This window comes from Desmodus rotundus, chromosome 6 (assembly GCF_022682495.2).
Source record: "Desmodus rotundus isolate HL8 chromosome 6, HLdesRot8A.1, whole genome shotgun sequence".
Taxonomy (NCBI): Eukaryota; Metazoa; Chordata; class Mammalia; order Chiroptera; family Phyllostomidae; genus Desmodus; species Desmodus rotundus.
The window spans coordinates 134,500,327-134,518,068 of record NC_071392.1 but is presented as its reverse complement, the minus strand read 5'-3'; the positions used below and the strand labels follow the sequence as shown (position 1 = coordinate 134,518,068).

Genomic DNA, 17,742 nt, shown 5'->3' with positions numbered 1-17,742 from the left:
AGATTGCCCTTTTGTAACCCAGAAGCAGTCTACAATTTCAACAAATGTGCTGACCTGCTTCCCTCCAACATCAGAAACAGTGCTTATGCATTTACCATGTGCCAGATTCTCTCAGGTTGTTAGATGCACAGGGGTGAGAAGAGGCACCTCCAGGGCAAGCAGTTTTCTAACTACAGAAAATATCAATGACCTTGTGCCTGCTACTCCTACCCCAATCTTCTTTGGGGTAACAACTCAGAGGAAGCAAAGAGTCGCCCAGTCATTGAGCACTGAGAAAATTCAGATTATCAGACAATATCCTGGGGAGGAGGAAGGAGAAGACAATTCATGGGGTTTTGTTCCATTTCATTACTATAAAAATATAAAAAGCTATGGCTTCTCTGCTCTCTTTTTAAGTTCCAGATCCCTTCATTAGGGCTAGGTGATACAGTGGGTGAAGGTTAAGGAGTCACAGCTGCTGGAGGAGGGACTGTCATGGAGACCACTTTGAGGCTTTCCTGGGTGTGAGGGAAGTAGTAGGAATGAGAAGAAACAGAATTGCTGTCTGTAAAAGGCTGGAGGAGAGAAAGTGGTGGACGGGGCTGGAACACAAGACAGAGCACAGTAGACAAGGCAGAAAGGCAAGGAGAGAGGAAAGCAGGAAGGACTAAAGAGGAAAAACTTTAAAGGCTAAAGAGAAGGAAGGGGGAAATGAGGAAGGAAAGAAAGATAGGGTAGGAAGGAAGGAGTTCGAAGAGAAAGAAGGAACTCGAGGGTAAACGGGGGAAAAAGGAAAGTAGGGAAAAGAGGGAGGAAGGAAGAGTTCCTTCCTTCGGACAATCCTGGAAGAAGTGGGAAAAAGCTGGTCGAAGGAGGCCACACCGGACCAAATGTCACGACAGGGGTGCAACAGTCGAAAACCAAAGTTCATAAAAGCCTGAAAATCCTAACCCACAACTGAAGTGCGGCGGTGGGGTCAGGGGGCAGAGCAAGGGCTAAGGCTGAGGGGACATGGCCCCACGGGCAGACCCCCTGCATCTCTTCGAGTGTCTTTCCGGCCTGTGGCGCCACGGAGCTGCAGAGCCTAGTTGCGCTTCCTGGTCCGCCTGCAGCTCCGCTGCCTCCTCCTGACTCCAGCTCTGGGCTGCACTACCCCTAGGAGGTCGAGGCTGGGACCGGCAGTCCACGTAAGCTACTGAGGCTGTCTGGGGCCTTGCTGCCAGGGCTGGGAGGCTTCCGGTCCGCCACTACGGGAAAAAGCACAGGGGTGTCGGGTCACTGCAAGGCGCGGTTCACAGCCAGAGACCCGGGGACCCAGGACACCCGCAAACCTAGAGGACAACTCGAGGATCCAGGGCGAACTTGCCGTGAACGCTAGACGTGTCAGGTTTGGAAGGAGGAAGCAGAAACTTGCTCGATAAAGCAGCCCCTAGTGTCAGTCGGTGCTCACCCTTCCTCCTCCCCTAAAGGACTCACTTGCGAGGGCAACCACAGTAAGTGACTCTCCTCGCAAGGCCATTTTGCAGATGCTGCCAGACCGCTGACTTGGTACAATTCTCTTTACAACGTGCTTAATAAAGAAGGCGATGGGTGCAGGGAGGTGCTGCGCTACCACCCAGTGCACCCCCCGAGCCAGGGAAGCTCTGCAGAGACCTCTGGAGGAGGGAGCAGATAACAGATTCGCACACCCTTCCTCCACACTCCCACCCCAGACTTCAGCTGGCACGCACAAGCCCGAATAGCTAGTTGCCAGTGCATCAGGTCCTCTGTCCATCAAAGAGGCTTGGGGCACTGTCTTTAGGCAAGGGAAAATCGAGTGCAGTGCCAGTCACCAAAGATTCCTCTTTAGTGTGTCTTTCGAGGGCTCTGGGCAGCCAGGATCTTTCCCGCAAAGGAAGTGGCTGCTCTATAAGTGGGCGGCCGACTTCAGCCCGAGAATCCAGATTCCCTCACCACTTCAGGCACAACACGTACTGAGGCCTAGAGGACACGGAATTAAGTGACAGTAGGCTTGCCTAATTGGGTGGCATTCTGTACGTTGCTCTGTTATTTGGGGTTTTGGATAGGGGCCCGAGTTTTGCTACTGGAAGCCAAAAAAGTAACACCACCGTTGTGCAACCTCTGTTTTTCCTTCCGGATCCCTCGCAGCTCAGTTTCTCCTGTACTAGGAGGCACAAGCTTGTTTAAACCTAACGGTGCCTATTTTCAACTTTATTTTTCCCTCCACCAAGTCCTCCTTTGAAGGGGGAACTCTGAGCACCTCACTTTGGGGTGAGGGGAAACTCTGGAATTTTTTCCCTGCAACTGCCCGCACCCCTGCTCCAGCCCCATGGGCAACCTACTGTGAGCGTGAGGAGCTGGGTGGTACACCTCTGCTAGAGGGACGCATGTGCACACACACATGGGCAAGCACGCACATCTGGTTTCTTAGGGGCTTCTAGGGGCTCTGAAGACTTTTCCAGAGCAGAGTGACCCCTCAGCTGTCCCAAGCCTAGCCTCTCCCACCTCACTTCATACCCACACCCCCCCACATCACCTCTCAGCTTTCTTTCCTAAACAGTCATGGCCACTTAGCCAGAGAAGTCAGACCTCTTCTCTCCACTCTGTACACACACTTCAAGGTGAGAACCTGTTTAGAAAACCTCAGAGCAGAAGGAGGTTTTAGTCTAGGGCCAGTTGCCTTAGAGACAAGCAATAAAAATCGTGAAAAATAAAACACCCGGGAGCCCAGAGATAGATTCCACCCCCTCTGCAGGGCAAATCTTGTTGCCTTTTTAGCTCTGCCAATGCCAGTCCCTCTCCATAGGGCCCCTGCTACCTTCCTTTCCCACCGCAGGATCCCGGGCACTCAGAGTAAGTCAGAGGCTGGGGTCCTAAGGCACTGGACGCTTTGCAGGAGCTTTAACTTAATTCTAGAGGGACACACATTTTTAAAATATTGGGACCACAATTTCAAGGCCACTGGGACCAAGGGGGTAAGAGCAGATGAAGGGCGGAGGAGGGGGCGCATCTGGGAAGGAGTCTCCCAGGGCTGGGTCAAATGACATCCACGTTGCCAGCCGCCCGGCTCTCAGGCAAACGCCTGCACGCTAGTAGTGCTCTCTGGCAAGGTTGCTTTTAGGATCGATTTTTCAAGAACTAATCTGAGTAGAGATAACTGGAAGGAAGATGAGAGTTATCCGTAACAAATATAAACAAATTTTTCTTTGAACCTATATAATTCCTTATCGATTTGATTTCCAAATCTTTAGTCTTTCCAAACCCCTGATGAGAAGGATTTTGAGGTTTTGAAGTCTTCTGGAAACACGCTGTAAATACTAGTTGTCTTGAGGAAACATCTGGTGAGCTCTGTCATGTGTGGGGGTGGGGATGAGATGGTCCTGCCTTGGCTATGAAAAGACAATTGGATAGGTGTTGAAATTTCCAGCAAATCAGCACCTTTCCACGTGTAGATAAACTGGAACTTTCTATTCCTTAGGTTCCTAAGAATTAAAGTTTGCTTTCATGGATGGGTAATGTAAATTATACTTTCTTGCCTACCTAATAAGGAACCCACAGGCATTAGTCTTTACTAGGATAAAATTCATAAATTGTGATGCTTAATTTGGCATTTGATTAAACTACCCTTAAGGTAACCTCTAAATTCATTGTCACCTGATTTGGAGGATATATGAACTAGATCAAAACTATTTCTTTTCACTGAGCATTCACAATATTAAATTGCTTTCAGTAAAGAAATGTTTTCCTACTGAAAAAATAATTCAATAAACGCTACTCCTAGTATTTTTATTAAATGAGCAACAAATATAGTAATTGTCCTGTGGGATTGTTTACACATAATTTTAAAGCAATGATTAGGGAAAAAAGGCAGGGATTCAGATTACTTTGCATTGTTATTTTTCAAAGACCAGTTGGTGGTGTGGATGATCTTTAAAGTCAGCTTTTCTGCCAGTAAGAATAAAAATTCTTAACCCAAATAGGTATGTAATTCTAATTATTTCTGTGTTCCTTGGTTCAAGGCAAACACTTGTGTGCAATTTGAGAAACCATTGTCTAATGACGGGCCTCATTTATTCAATGATCCTTTACCTATATATTTAAAGAACTGTGAGGATCAGGAAACTAATGTATTCATTTCATATAACTAATCTAGCTAATTATTGCTACAGACTTTGAAAATTAGATTTTTCATAATAGGAAGTGAATATAATGGTAAAAGTGTCATGAATGCAAATGCTATTCAATAGCTCTCTATTTCTGAAAATGTCTTCTAAAGAAAATCAACCACCAATGAATCCCCAGCCCAATGGACTCGAATTAGTTTAGAATTCAGAACTGTGTGTTTTACCTTTGGGTTGTTACCTACAGGTCATAATTTGTTTCTAATGTTGAGCTTGAAATGCCTCAGAATGAAGTTAGCAAAGGACTACATTGCTCTGAAAACAGCAAGTGCTTTTCTAAATCTTCTTTCTGCTTGAGATCAGTGCTGGGGGAAATCGTTTAAATGTGTGGATATACTTTTCTAATTAAAATTAACCTGCTTAGTTAAATGATTTATATAATGAGGTAAATTCCATTTCAATTTCTTATTCAAATATAAGGTCAGTTGTCCAGAAAGCAGGTAGATTTGAGGCCAGGGACAAGAAAGACATAGCATAGCATTCACTCTGAGACCTCTTATAGTTCCTTAAATGTAAAGCTTTAGAGGAGTTCTAATGCTCAATTTTTTTTTAATTTCCTTTACTTAGATTTTCTTATAAATAAGCAACTGGTATTCTATTGTTTAATTTAGTTTAAAGCTAAAAATAGTTATAATTCTCAATTTTTGTAATTTATATTCCATGTTTGTGTTTTAAGAAAGGTGAAAATAAAAATATTTTTGTTTTTTATTGATTTACTTGATTTATTGAGGGTAGTTTAATATATTCTCTCTCGCACACACACACATACACACACAACTCAAGTCAGGATACTGTGTCTACTTGGACAGAAAGCTTTTTTCCCGCCCCCCCCACTTCCTCCTTGGTGGATATGAGGTGGATCTGACTGGTAAAGATCCTTCTGGAATACCATTCTGCCCCAGGCTGACCCTAAGATTTGTGTTCTGTTTCCTCTCTGCTGTTGCTGGGACCCCCTTAGGTGACTCCTTCCTTTCTCAGGGTAGTTGAAGTTGCATATTTCTGGTGGTCAGAACCTATTGCAGGCAGGTTTTTGAAATTAGCAAATTCTGCCACTCCTTTCACCTATGAGGAAAATGAGGACTCAAGGGCAGATGAACTTTTCCCAATTTATAGGAAAAAACAGAATCTGAAGGTCAGTATAAGAGGATGCCCCTGGCACTGTTGACCAGCAATTAAACACCTCAAATTTGTTAGTTTGGCTTATGGTGAAGAAAGGGGAGGAGGAGAGACAACTCAGCCAACAGAGAGAAGTACCCCAAACCATACAGAGTTCAGAGTCTAACCATAGGGATGCATGGTTTAACTGCTCTTTCCTTTTTCCAAGAATGAAGGTCCAGGTTTTTTTGGTTTTGGTTTTGTTTTTTAAGGGGAACCTGGAAAGAAACAGAAGGGCAGTGCCTGGACGTGCCCAGGTGCCAGAGAAGGTCAACCACAAAAGGCTAAGCTTCTCAGGCCACAGAAATATGAGCCTAAATGATGCTTCTAGACCCTTCTATGGATGGAGTAATGAGATGCAGAGAAAAGCAATTACTTGGCCAAGGGCATAAGAACCAGATCCAAACCTGACCCTCTTTCTTCTCTCTCTGTACAACTGTGTGTGGGTGGGGGCAGTCCTAGGGCCTCTCTCAAGCTCTGCCTGCCTTTCTAGAGACACGCATCAGGGCATACACCTGTTAGAAATCAATCTGCTCCAAGAAGCAACAAGTTTAATCTGGAGGAAGAAAAGATTTATGCTCGGTACCAAATCTCTTTCGCTACCTTTCCCACTATTACACGCTCCCCCTCCCCTTGAACCCTTCCTAACCGGCTCTGCTTTCACCCGACCCATCCCCACCCGTGCCCCTCACCTTCTCGGTTGGGATGCTTGAAGGTCAACGCCGCCACTGCGAGCTCCCCGCCATGCACTGTGACCGCGGCCCCGGAAGGCGCCAACTGGGGGCCCTGCGCGGGAGGCCACGGCGGGGCGAGGTAGCCTCCGGCAGGCCCGCTGTACATGCTGTGCTGGTTGGAGGCCGGGTAGGCGCAGGCGGGGAGGAAGCCGCCCACTGCAGAGAGGCCAGACGCCGACTGTGAGGATGGAGAGGGACAGACCATCACCAGGCAATCTGGCCGTCTTCTCCAGCATTCGGAGTTACTGAGGCAAGAGATCCTTCTTTCCCCCTTCTGCCCCTTCAATTATCTCCACGCAAAGCTTGACCTCTAATTTTCCTAATAAGGATTCTGGCAAAGTTATTTTTCACTCAAATTATTATAAATAATAATAATAAGTGAGGGAGATCATGGTGTTCATCAACCGGGTGTAAAGAAAAAGAGTCCTCAACCATCTGTGTTATGCGTTCAAGTTTTTATAGCAGAAGTATCTTGGCAAAAGGCAACTCAATCCCCTCTAAAGCCAACCTCCCCCGCTCCAAAATAGTGCGGTTGAGAAAAGAAGAGAAAATGCCCCTGCCTGCATACGGTGGCCCAGCTGCCAGAAGCCCCCCGAGGCCCTTGGCCTGGGGGAGTTTCCTCTCTCTCTCTCTCTCTCTCTTTCCCCCAACCCCCCCCCACCTGCAATCTTCCCCTCATCTAATTAAGGACATCTCCTTCCCCTGACCCTTGATTACCTGGGTGTACTTAATGTCCGCCTCTAATGCGGGTTTCTCGAGCCCATTTACTGCTGGGGTGGCAGGGAAGGCGGTGCGGTTCACGCTAGCCCAGTCTTCCATCTTCGTGGAGTAGGTGGTACCTTCATTCCCGGCCAAGGCCCCTGCAGGGAAATAGGACCGATTAGTAGAGACATCGGAATCCGCACTGGGCACAAGTGCAGCCCTCCGGCCAGTCTTTTACACAAGTGCTTACAACCACTTAGCTCATTTCCCAGGACGCAGCTGAGGGTCCTGCAAACACCGGAGGCGCCAAACGCTCCTCAGAGCGATGGAGGGCAGAGAGGAAACAGAGCACGAGATTTCACTTTCATGCCCAGTGGGGCAGAGGTTCCTCCTTGCTCCTCCGAGACTGCAACCAGCTTCCCAAAAAAGAGATGTCTGGTGGAGAGGCGGCCTCTGAGACAGGGGCTTACTCAGCCATGGCGCCTTTCTGCTGTCTACAGGCAGCTCCCAGTAAGATTCAAGTTCAAATCCAAAGCAGGCTCGTGAGAATTCATTGGGATTCTCAAAGTCTTAGCAAGTGTCTGGAAGGCTGGGAGACAGTTTTACTCAAAACTGCCTCCGGAGACATCTGGGATCTCCCAAAGGAGGCGTCAAGCCAGTGACCAGCAGGCATCCCCTGCATGTGTCTGCTTCTTCCACACGTGTGTGCACTCCAGAGAAACACAAAGAAAGATCCAGAACTGAGCACAGACCTGGTAAGGCCACGTCCCAGCCAGCCGCCCACGATGGCTCCAGGTGAAGCTTCGGCACCAGCCGGTGGCCCTGTCTGGATTTGAGCCACCCGAAGAAACAAACCTCGTTTGTGGCCTCAGCAGCGCGTCCCACTGCCGCAGGGGCTAAGCTTTCAATTTCTTTCTGCTGCCCCTACCCCCTTCTCTCTTGGGCTACAGAGTATTTTGCTTCTTACCTTCCTCCTCAGTCTGCTCCCACAAGAGCATGCCATCCCTTGCCCAGCTGCTGGGGGCAGGGGACAGTTCGAAGAAACCGAGACCTCTGTCCCGCCCACACACGATCTTCCCAAGCTCTGCACCAAGGTTGCCTCAATCTTCTTCCCCTACTCCACTCCCTCCATTCCCTGAGAGATATGACCATAAATTTGCCGATTTTTAATTACAGGCGAAGGGCAAATCCTGTGAGCTTCCACGCCGAAGATGGCTGCAGCCCTGGGGTGCCACAATGGAGATCCCAGTTCAAGAACCTGCAATGACGCCAGGCCTACTTGACATCTAGGTCACTACACAAGACGGGCCGGGTGGCCCCTTTCCCCTTTACTCAAAAGAACCTTTGGGCATGGGGGAGGCAGAACCTTTTGGAAAACTGCAAGGCATACCGAAAGACCCTTAGGAGTCAAAGAACTCACTCAGGTTTGTTTGGCTTAGATCTGGAATAGGAGTTTGATTTTTTTTTTTTTTTCAAGAACGAGAAAATGCAATTTCAGGCCTCCATATCTGTGGCCGGAGATTGCTCTTCCATTAGGGAAACATTTTCCATATTTCTCATAAAAAGTTCAAGATATCCAAGGGCTCCCACATAAGGCCTGTGACCCTCAACCTCCCTGTCCAACCCTAGCCTTCCCCTGAGCCAAACTGGTCCAAGGAGGGTGACCCCTCGCCCTCATGCCTACTCCCCTAACCTCCAATTCTGCCCCTTCCAAGAAGGTTACAGAAGGCCTCCACTACTGACCTGTTTGTTCCATAAACGTCCGGATGCCCAGGATGTTGCTGACAGAGTGCGCCGAGGGCCATGAACGGGGAATGCTGACGTGACCTGCTGTGCCTGGGACCCCGTGGTGACTGCCCATTTTGGCGCCAGTGGGCGACACGGGGCTGGGGTAAGGGTATTGATAGATGTGGTTGTAGGGCAGCGCCGGCTGTGGCTGCGGCTGCTTGCTCGTCTCGTAGGGCCCAGGCTGAGCCAAGCTGCCAATCTTATTCCGTAGGATGCGGCTGATGGAGCTCACAGAGGGCACGTTGTATTTGTCGCAGACACCGTCGGCCAGCAGCCTGTCACGAATCTCCCAGGCGAAGATGCCAGGATCGCCCTGCTTGTAGTCCCGGATGTGCTTGACCACGTTGGGGGTGGTAACACGGGGTTTGCTGCCTCCGATGGCCCCTGGTAGGATGGAACCCGTTTCGTTGTAGCGTGCCAGGATCTTGCTCACGCAGCCGTGGGATACCCGAAGCTGCCGGCTGATGTCACAAGGTCGGATACCCAGCTGCGCCAACTCCACAATGCGCAAGCGGATGGCGTTGGGCAGCGGGCGGCCGTTGACAAATACGCCGCCCAGCTGGTTCACCTCGCCGTACGTCTGCTCTGCGGACGCGCCCGAGGACAGTGAGCGAGAAAACGAGAAAATACCAGAGGGTTAGCCAAGGATGGTTATATCAGGCTAGGGGCCGCACCCAGGCGTGCCTCAGAAAGTGCCCTGCAGTTACCCAGAATCTGCGGGCAAACAGCCTGGGTATGCCTTCGGGAATGAGCACAGTCACAGGGACCCCGGAGTGGAGCACGGAGCCGTACAACCCTGCACGCCCTTTTGACGCATCTCACTTGGGAGGTCCCAACTCCGACACGCTGAACTGCCCCCACCTTGCCCAGAAAGCTGGGCACTTGAGGAAAACGCGGTTCGTCCATAACCAGGACCGGGTCTACCAGGGGAAAACAGGCGAGAGGAAAGAGAAACACAGGGATACAACACACCTCGTCTTCCCACCAGCCCCCGCCTGCCTCCAGCCCCTTACCCATGGTGCGCAGGCCAGCCAGCTGCCTGGAGCAGGGGCGGCCACGCCTGGGCCCGGCGCAGTCTGGGAGAGCTCGAGTGCCGCAGCCGCTGGAGAGGCATAGAGGGAAGGCGAGCGCGAGCCGAGACCCGCGGCTATCCCGCCGTGGGCTGGAAATGCACTGTGTGCTGCAGCCAAGCTCTCTGCCTCCCACCGCCGGGCCCGCTGCGGCCACTGCAGCGGGGGCCGCAGCCGCCACCACCTTCTCTCAAGACACTCTCCAAACCTGCGACCCCAGACTCTGGGCTAACTTCACCCGATTAAGAAAAATTCGTCTGACCCGGAGGCTGCGGCGTGCGAGGATCAATTTTACGTGTCCTCCACGTCAATCTCTGCAGTCGCGCCAGAGACTCGTGAGTTGGCAGCTCATTGGTTCCCGTCACTGTACCCCGGCACCCCCCTCCCCTCGGTGAAACTCTACCCTCTCCTTGGTCCTCCCATATCGGTCCTCCTCCGGAACCCATCCTCAACCCCATCCTCCTCCCTACACACAAAGTCCTAACCTTAGCTGGTCCTGGGACCATCTACTAGCTCTGCTACCCTCGAAGAATTCTACCCCTCCTGTTCAGATAAAGATGGGGAAGTCATTTCAAATTGATGAATATTTATTAGTACTAGTACTAGTTTGGGTTTTAGTTTTACTGCCACCTCCACCACCAATACTGCTAAGAAATCACAGGATTAAAGTTGATCAAGACAAGATGCTCAGTGTGTGGAATCAGCGCCCCATTTCTGAGAGCGCGAGCGTCGCAGTGAGCGTTCACTGTGACTGGCCCAAGGCATTTGCCATGTCCTATTTCTGGCCGACAATCCAATCCTGCTTTCAGGAAATCTTTACAATGTTTAATAGCCGTCCCCACCCTTGGGGTAGTGGTGTTATTTCACTGATGTGAGACGTGCTGATTCTAGATTCTGTCTCCCTGGGACTAGGCCCATCCACCCGAACTCATTCCACCCTGAAGTGACACAGGACAAAGGAAGGTCGGAAAGGGATTCTGATCTGTTGCTCCCCCTGGGGGGAGGGGGGCATCCTGGAGACCCCGAACCACCCTAGGAAGGTCGCACACTGTAGCCTTAGCTATAGGTCTGAAAGATAAGTCCTTTCCATCCAGTCCAGGAACCCAGAATTATTCCACATCTGAGTTGCCTGGCCTCATCTTTCACACAGCATCCGCAGCTTGCAGAGGGCCTTTGTTAAACCTCTGAATGGCTCTTTGCCCTCTGTTTAAGGGAGAGGGGAATGAGCAGCCCTGAACTCTCTATTTTTTTGCACGAACCATCAAACCCCTCCTCTATTTCTATCTTGCATCAACGTCCAATTCTGGACTTTCCCAGCCTGTGTTGCTAACTGTGGTACTCAAAGAGTGAGCTATGCGGTGGAGTCCAGGAGATAGCAGGTGGAGGGAGAAAGCTCCTGGTTTTGCCCTGAACTGACAGAGAGGAGACCGAGACAAGGGAGCTCCCAGCTTGAAGCCAGTAAACGCCAAGGGCTTAAGGATGAAAATACTAGAACCGGGAGGGCGGTGTATGAGGAAGCCTGGGAAGAGCCTTGGTTCTCAGGACAGCCCTGTGCTCCCAGCTCTCCTCATGAGGCGGAAAAAATTCCCGGCTCCCTTGCCCCAGAGTCTCAGGCTTTGGGGCTAGAAGATAGCTGTGCGGTGATGCTGCAGGAAGCGCAGTGGCACCCAATAGGCGCAGCCAGGGAGCAGCAGCAACCGAGTCCTGACCCTTTCCCCTCCGCTGCGGGACCAGAAAGTGTGGCTGGCTCTGAATTAACCTGTCCAAATATGTCAATTAGGAGGGCCTGAGAGATAAATCCTGTGCTCTCTGGAGGGAGGGCGCAGAGCTGGGCTAGGATGTGGCCGGGGCCACAGGCAAGAATTATCCCTGGAAAGAAAACCCAAGTTGAAATGAGGTGAGGAGTCTCCCCTGCTGCATCACGGAAAATGTAGTGCAACTTCAGGGAGGCCACTGGGGACCCAGAAGAGGACTGTCTGCACTGGTGAGGGGTCGGGTACTTTTAAGAAGACTAGGCCAGTCTAAGTCCGCACAGGGGTAGGGACAAGGTAAAGGGATAGTTTGAAATATGGTGGGCAAACCGGAGCCAGGGGTTCTGCAAAAGTGCAGAGCAGAGGACTGAGTAGCCTTGGCTGTGGGGCTCTCTGAGACTGCGCACAATGTGAGGCGCCCCGCTTAGTTCTATCCAGGTAATTTGGACCCTGTTTTCTCCTGATCTAGATTTTTGTTGCCGGAATTTCAAGTCGGGCCCTGAAGATCAGAAAGGTTGATTCCTGGATCTGGGAACTGCAGTATGCATAACTTAGTGCATCCCTGAGATAAGGTGAAACACCTAAAGCTATTTCTTTCCCTGGTGGGCCAGGAATAGACAGGAACGCTCAGAGAAGAGGTTGTAAAGCCGGTGGTACTTCTGTGAGAGCTGGTTTCCCCTAACTGTTCTCAGAGAACATTACTCTACATCTGCCAGTAGAGCGCTGGGCGCTGGCAAGAAAGTACAGTCCAGAACTGCACCATCTCCCAATTGCCCTCCGCGAAGGCCGGCAGGGCAGGGGTAGACAGAAAATTATGCCTGGGGTCTCTCTGGGGTGTCAGAGCCTGTCTGCCCTTACTTCGCATCCCACCTTCCTCCCACTCCCCATCGCTCCAGCAGCCAGCTAGTGTCAGAACCACGCAGCCTGATTGCCAGCCCCGGGAAAAGCTTACAGTTTGTCGCCCCCTGTCGGCTGGTGGGCCGGCTCTGCGGGTTCCCTAGGTCGGCTGGCTTAGAGGAGAGGTGGTCCCAAACGTGGGGCTGCAGAAGGAAAAGAAACATCTCTTCCACCTCTCTGCAATGCAGCTTGGGCGTCCCCGTGACCAGGAAGAGGCAAAGTAGCCAGTGCTGAGCTCGCGAGGGGTAAAAGGCTTGCCTATCCCATGTCTGTCTGGCTGGATTTGGCTCCGTTGTTTTGAGCGCCCTGGGCACAGTGTGGAACAAGGTGAAGAGCTGCTCCCAGAGGTACAGGACCTTCCTAGATAAGGACTCGCTACAGAACCCCAGACGTGAAGCTCTCAGCTGGAGCTGACGGCCAGAGATGTGGAGGACGGATTTGAGAGCCCCCGAGTTGCCTCGGGAACCGATCCAGTTTTCCCAAGGCAGAGAAAGGCAAGGCGAGGTCTGTCCATGCCAAAAACGTGAGGCAAAGAGGGAATAGGAAAGGTGTGCCTGCCCTCCTAAGGACAGGAGCAAGAGGAAACAGTCGGGATTTTGGGTGAAAACTCCGTTGCGATTTTCCACCTGATCCGAGGACCTGAATGTAAAGGCTGGGACAGTCAACCCTACTTCATCTTTCCTGCGTGTCTTTAATTTTTGGTGGAACTCTTTCTGGTAATTATTTGGATGCAAATGAAACATGCTGGTCACAATAGACCAGGGTGTTCCGGGTACCCATGCATTTTAAGATCTTCAGGAGAAACCTAAACAAACATATGAAAGTCTCTCTCAAGTTCCGTAGTGCGGAAAGAGCAACCGCCGGCCCAGCATTTTTCGGTTCAGCTGCCAGGAAGGAGCAGAGTGCAGGAAATACACATAGCGAGAGTCCCGCGAGGGCCCGCGGGCCGAGCGTGGGTTAGACTTACAGCCAACACAGTACCCACCAGCCTCCCTCCGGGTGGCAAGGTCAGGATCCTAGGTCCTCCCAGACAGCAGCGCCTCAGGCCTGAGGAACCCGCGACAGTTCAGCTTGTGTTCTGGCTCAGTTCAGGTCCCGAGATTTTGCTACGATTTTAGGAACACTGCGCGGTGAGTTGTGTGGTTGGAAAGCAAAGTTAAACCGAATCTCTTAGCTTTGTTTTTAACTTTACTTTTTTTTTTTTACGTAGCTCAGGCTACAAATGCACTTTATACACCAGGTTATATTGTGCTTTTCCTACACACCCCGCCCCAAGACACAGTTTTGCACAGGAGATCCTGCGTGCCACAATTGGAAAGCGTAATGAGTAAGAAGTGGCTAGCTGCAGGGAGACAAACGGTTGGAAAAGCTGACCCAGATCTAGGAACTGCAAGCCCCCAGGAAACGCGCGAACTAACTCGTGGGGAACCAGAATCTCAGGGGTGGGGGAGGTGGGGAGGAGGAAATAGAAGGACTCCAGGCTAAATAGTCCCCTTTGTTGGCGGCCAAAGAGCGCAGGGACAGTGTGTCCTCCCCATCAGGAAGCCTCACGGAGAAGAGTGGTGGAGACATTGCCCCCTGCACCTGCAGCTCCAGATTGGGACACATATACTCCCCAGACCACAAACGGAAGGTGCTGATGATGTTGCCAATCCGCATTAGAACAGAGCCCCAAGAACGTGACATACCGTCCTAGGCTGCTCAGCCTTCTTGTGACTATGATTTGCTTGAAATTCTTTGCTTAGACTTTCATTTTATTTACTAGCCTAGCATTGTTATTTGGTAGCCTGGATGTGTTTATTATGGAAAGCCGGTCAAATCTGCAGCGTTGCGGTGGGGCGCTGATTTCGCTGATTTCCACTACATTGGCTGCTGACCGCAGAGAATGTCCTTAGAAGTGCAAGGGAAAAGAGGCAAAGAAATTCTTTTCATTTTCCTAAAATGAAATGGATAAGCGAGAACATTTTCTACGCAGGAGTATTTTCTATGCAGGAGTATTTTCTAAGTGAGAGTATTTTCTACATCAATAACAAAACAGTTCCTGGAGGTCATTCAGCAGAGTAGGAAAAAAAAATTAGAAAACATATTTGGGGAGAAACCCCCATTGGAAGTAGGTGGAGAAAGCATTGTGAACAAAGATCTAAGGCACTTCCTACCCCGCAATGCAGGAATCTGACCACTACATTTATAGCATTCCTTCCGAAGTAGAACATTTTAAATGCGGCATTTGGGTGGTAAAAATAAACTACAGGAAGCTAGTACCACTTTTTGTAGGAATGGTTTCTTTGAGTCTTCTGAAGGAGCAATGTCTTTGTCATTCTCGAGTGTATATTCTCATGAGTGCAAAATCCAGGGTATCTTTTACTTCTGTTATGTCTCTCTCCTGCCCTTGGCAATTGGCATGACAAATTTCCCCTTATAGAAAATTACCTATACTGTCTAATTATATCTATTTCATTTAACAAATCAACAATAAAAGCCTGCAAGGGCTTTGGGCTCTGTTCAAAATTCCACCTTTACAATGAGCTCTCAAAAATGTTTATGTGGCAGTGCTGAGAGTCTAAACAGCAATGTTAAAATGAAAGTATTTGAGAAACTTAAAAATGTCCATGGAGCATATCTCCTGTACAGGGTCTGTTTACTTGGAAAAGGAGAGATCTAAGAGTAGTCAAAGGAATATAAAGGATAGAAGTGGCATTTTTTAAGGGAACCAAGGGGGTGATGGAGTAACTACCTTACAAGATGATTCACAAAGACAACAGTGGGCCAGGGTCTTGCTGCCTACAGGATGCCGCTGTGGATCCAACTTACTCTGCTGCAAATAATGACATGTGTGAGACATCCACACCAGCCAGTCTAATTGGAACCAGCTTGAGGTGTGCTGCCCTTGAAAATTTCTGATCCTCCATGGACATAGAATCTGGAGAATGGATGGAGGACATGGAAACTGAAGTACACATGTATAGTTCTTTTTCTGAAATTAAAGACAATGCCCAGCCAGTCCTAGTTTACCTGGATTTGTTTGATTTCTTATCATAGGTCATTTCTCTCTAATCTTTAGCACACACATACACAAAAACAACTCAAGTATTAGAAATGGGGTAGTTAGGAGGTTTGCAGAATGATTGTAATAATACATTGGGCACAGAACACTGAAACCTGTTTGTGGACTGTTTTCAACTCCCCCTCCTGCTAAGGGAGAGTGAAGCAGGAGTACTGCTCCCCTCTCCAGTTACCTATTTTTGCATGCTTAAAATTATCATTCATAATTAGATGTTAATGACTTTATTTTTGTATACATCATACAATTTGGAAGCATTGCTATTTTGGAATAAAGGCTTTATTCCAGGATTGTGGGTTTGTTTGTTTAGTGTAAGCCCAAACCTTGAAATCCATTGGAATTATGTATTCTCCTCAACATAGAATCTCTTTTATGTTTATTTAATTTTTAATAGTATATCCCATGCCACTTGAATCATTTTTGTTATAATAAATCAAGTGTCTTTTATGATGAGCTTTCCTTCAGGCACAACTGAGATTTTTACTTAAGAGTAACTTTTTACCACCAGTCTCTTTGGTCACTTTTAACTAATTATTGCTCAATATCTTTTTCTCTTTAATTGCTGCAGTATCCCAAAGCCTGCTGTATATATGTATATTAATACTATGTCCGTGGCTTGGTGATGGTTTTAATTTTCTCCCCTTCCCCCTTGTGTATGAGCTATGGAGTTTTATTGAAGACCCGTAATGCCTCCGGTTTTGATTTAGTGTTTTGGAGTTTGTGATCTCATTGCCCAGTATGGAAAATATTAGACAGGGTCTGCAAATTGTATGCAGAAAAAGACCTGCATCACTTCCATGGACTAAGTACTCATCCCCATTGCTGCAGTAAGCCAAATGCACAGCCATCTAGAATCAATATTTAGTTTTATGCTTTTGAATACAGACCACTTCAGCTAGTCCTGCTTATACAATGGGTTCTTGAAGACATTGATTCTCCAGGTGGCTGCACTTTAGTCTCAGGTGGGCAGGGGTGAGGGTTGAGGCTTAGAAGGTCCTGATTTCTGGGTCTTATCTCCAGAGATTCTGATTGAATTTGTCAGGACACAGCATAGACACCTGAATTATAAGAGTTGTCCAGGTGATTCTAATGTACATTTAAGTTTGAGACTCTGATTTAGGGAAGGAACGATCTAATGCAATGCTTCTTGCTTTGCAACTATTTTCAGGGATGCAGGCAGGACTGACTAGCAGCTGACTGGCCTCAGTCACTTCTGTGGAAACCATAACTTGATACACAAAAGCAGATTAAAATACATGTCTAAAAGTCTTTCCTGTGCATTTTCACCCTTCACTATGTCACTTTCACCCTTCTTGGAAACAGCTAAAAAGGGAGAATGCTGCCCTTTCGGTTTGTTTGCTGCCTTTGGTTTGCTGTGTTTTAAAAACAAGAACCCTCTGTCTCCCTTCCCTCACACAGGTGATCACAGCCTCCTGGTTAAGTGGAACCATCTGTTCAGTGAACTGGGTTGGGCGATGGGGGTGGTGGTGGAAGAGGGAGCCGGCGGTCCATTGAGGAAGAAGGCGATTGACTCAGCCACTCGTGCTGAAGAAGATTGACTTTGGGAGAGGTGACAATGAATCATAAACAGTGCTCAGTGGGGGATTCAGAATAATTACATTGTCTGAGGAGATGGGAGCTGAATTGAATTTTCAACATTGTTAAATAACACTGCTTTCTAGACATGTAAAGTAGCTGAAGACGTACTTCAATCAGTAGACATAGCTTACTATTTTTATGATGATTGCTGTTGTTAACATTATTTGATTGCCATGCACCTTGGAGGAGGAAATTTTCTTCACATTGGCTGTGGTAGTGTTGCATTTTAGATCTCAGAATTGCTTTCCCCTCAGATCGCTGGCTTGTGATAAAGATAGAAATGTCAAGTATCGTGGCAGGGAGGATAAGTAGGAGAAGGGGTGGGGGGAAATAAGAAAAAGAATGAAAAATGCTTCACCTATTCTCTTTATAGTCTCTGAAATCAATGAAAATAAAATTCCTTTTCACTTTTATTAGCCTCACCTTGGCTTAGACTGTTTTATTTGATTTAGACTGCTTTATTTGATTTGATTTTTATTGTTTTATAAGCTTATGCATATCCCAAAATTTGAACTGTATTTCATTTTGAAACAAGTTCCAAGAAACCTGAAAGTTAGTCTCTTGCTGCAGGACCTTTATGTTCTTGATTTTTAAGGTGCAAGTTTTTAAGATCTTTTTTAGCTATAAAATTTTGTTTCTAACTGACTACTAAGACTAAGAGAATAAATGCATTAATTCTCATGGGATTTTAAAATCTTGTTTATTTTTAAAAATCTTACATGGGCACTTCTTGAGGAGATGTTAAAATGTATATTTTAGAAACTGCATCAGTCTTGTAAAAATTTCTTTATATTCATCTACTTTAATAAGATTATACTGTTTATA

The 17,742-nt window shown here is 48.2% G+C and overlaps 1 protein-coding gene across 1 annotated transcript; it reads right to left on the bottom strand.

The window, feature by feature from the left end:
• Nucleotides 1-1,134: 1,134 nt before the first annotated feature.
• On the bottom strand, nucleotides 1,135-13,943 carry PAX1 (paired box 1). The gene is made up of 8 exons (XM_053927415.1): nucleotides 13,676-13,943; nucleotides 12,313-12,819; nucleotides 11,369-11,478; nucleotides 9,553-9,793; nucleotides 8,495-9,124; nucleotides 6,767-6,909; nucleotides 6,008-6,227; nucleotides 1,135-1,226 (listed from the first exon to the last, which is right to left on the bottom strand). Exons 1-8 carry the CDS (start codon nucleotides 13,941-13,943, stop codon nucleotides 1,135-1,137), a joined length of 2,211 nt encoding a protein of 736 aa, XP_053783390.1.
• Between the last annotated feature and the right edge of the window lie 3,799 nt (nucleotides 13,944-17,742).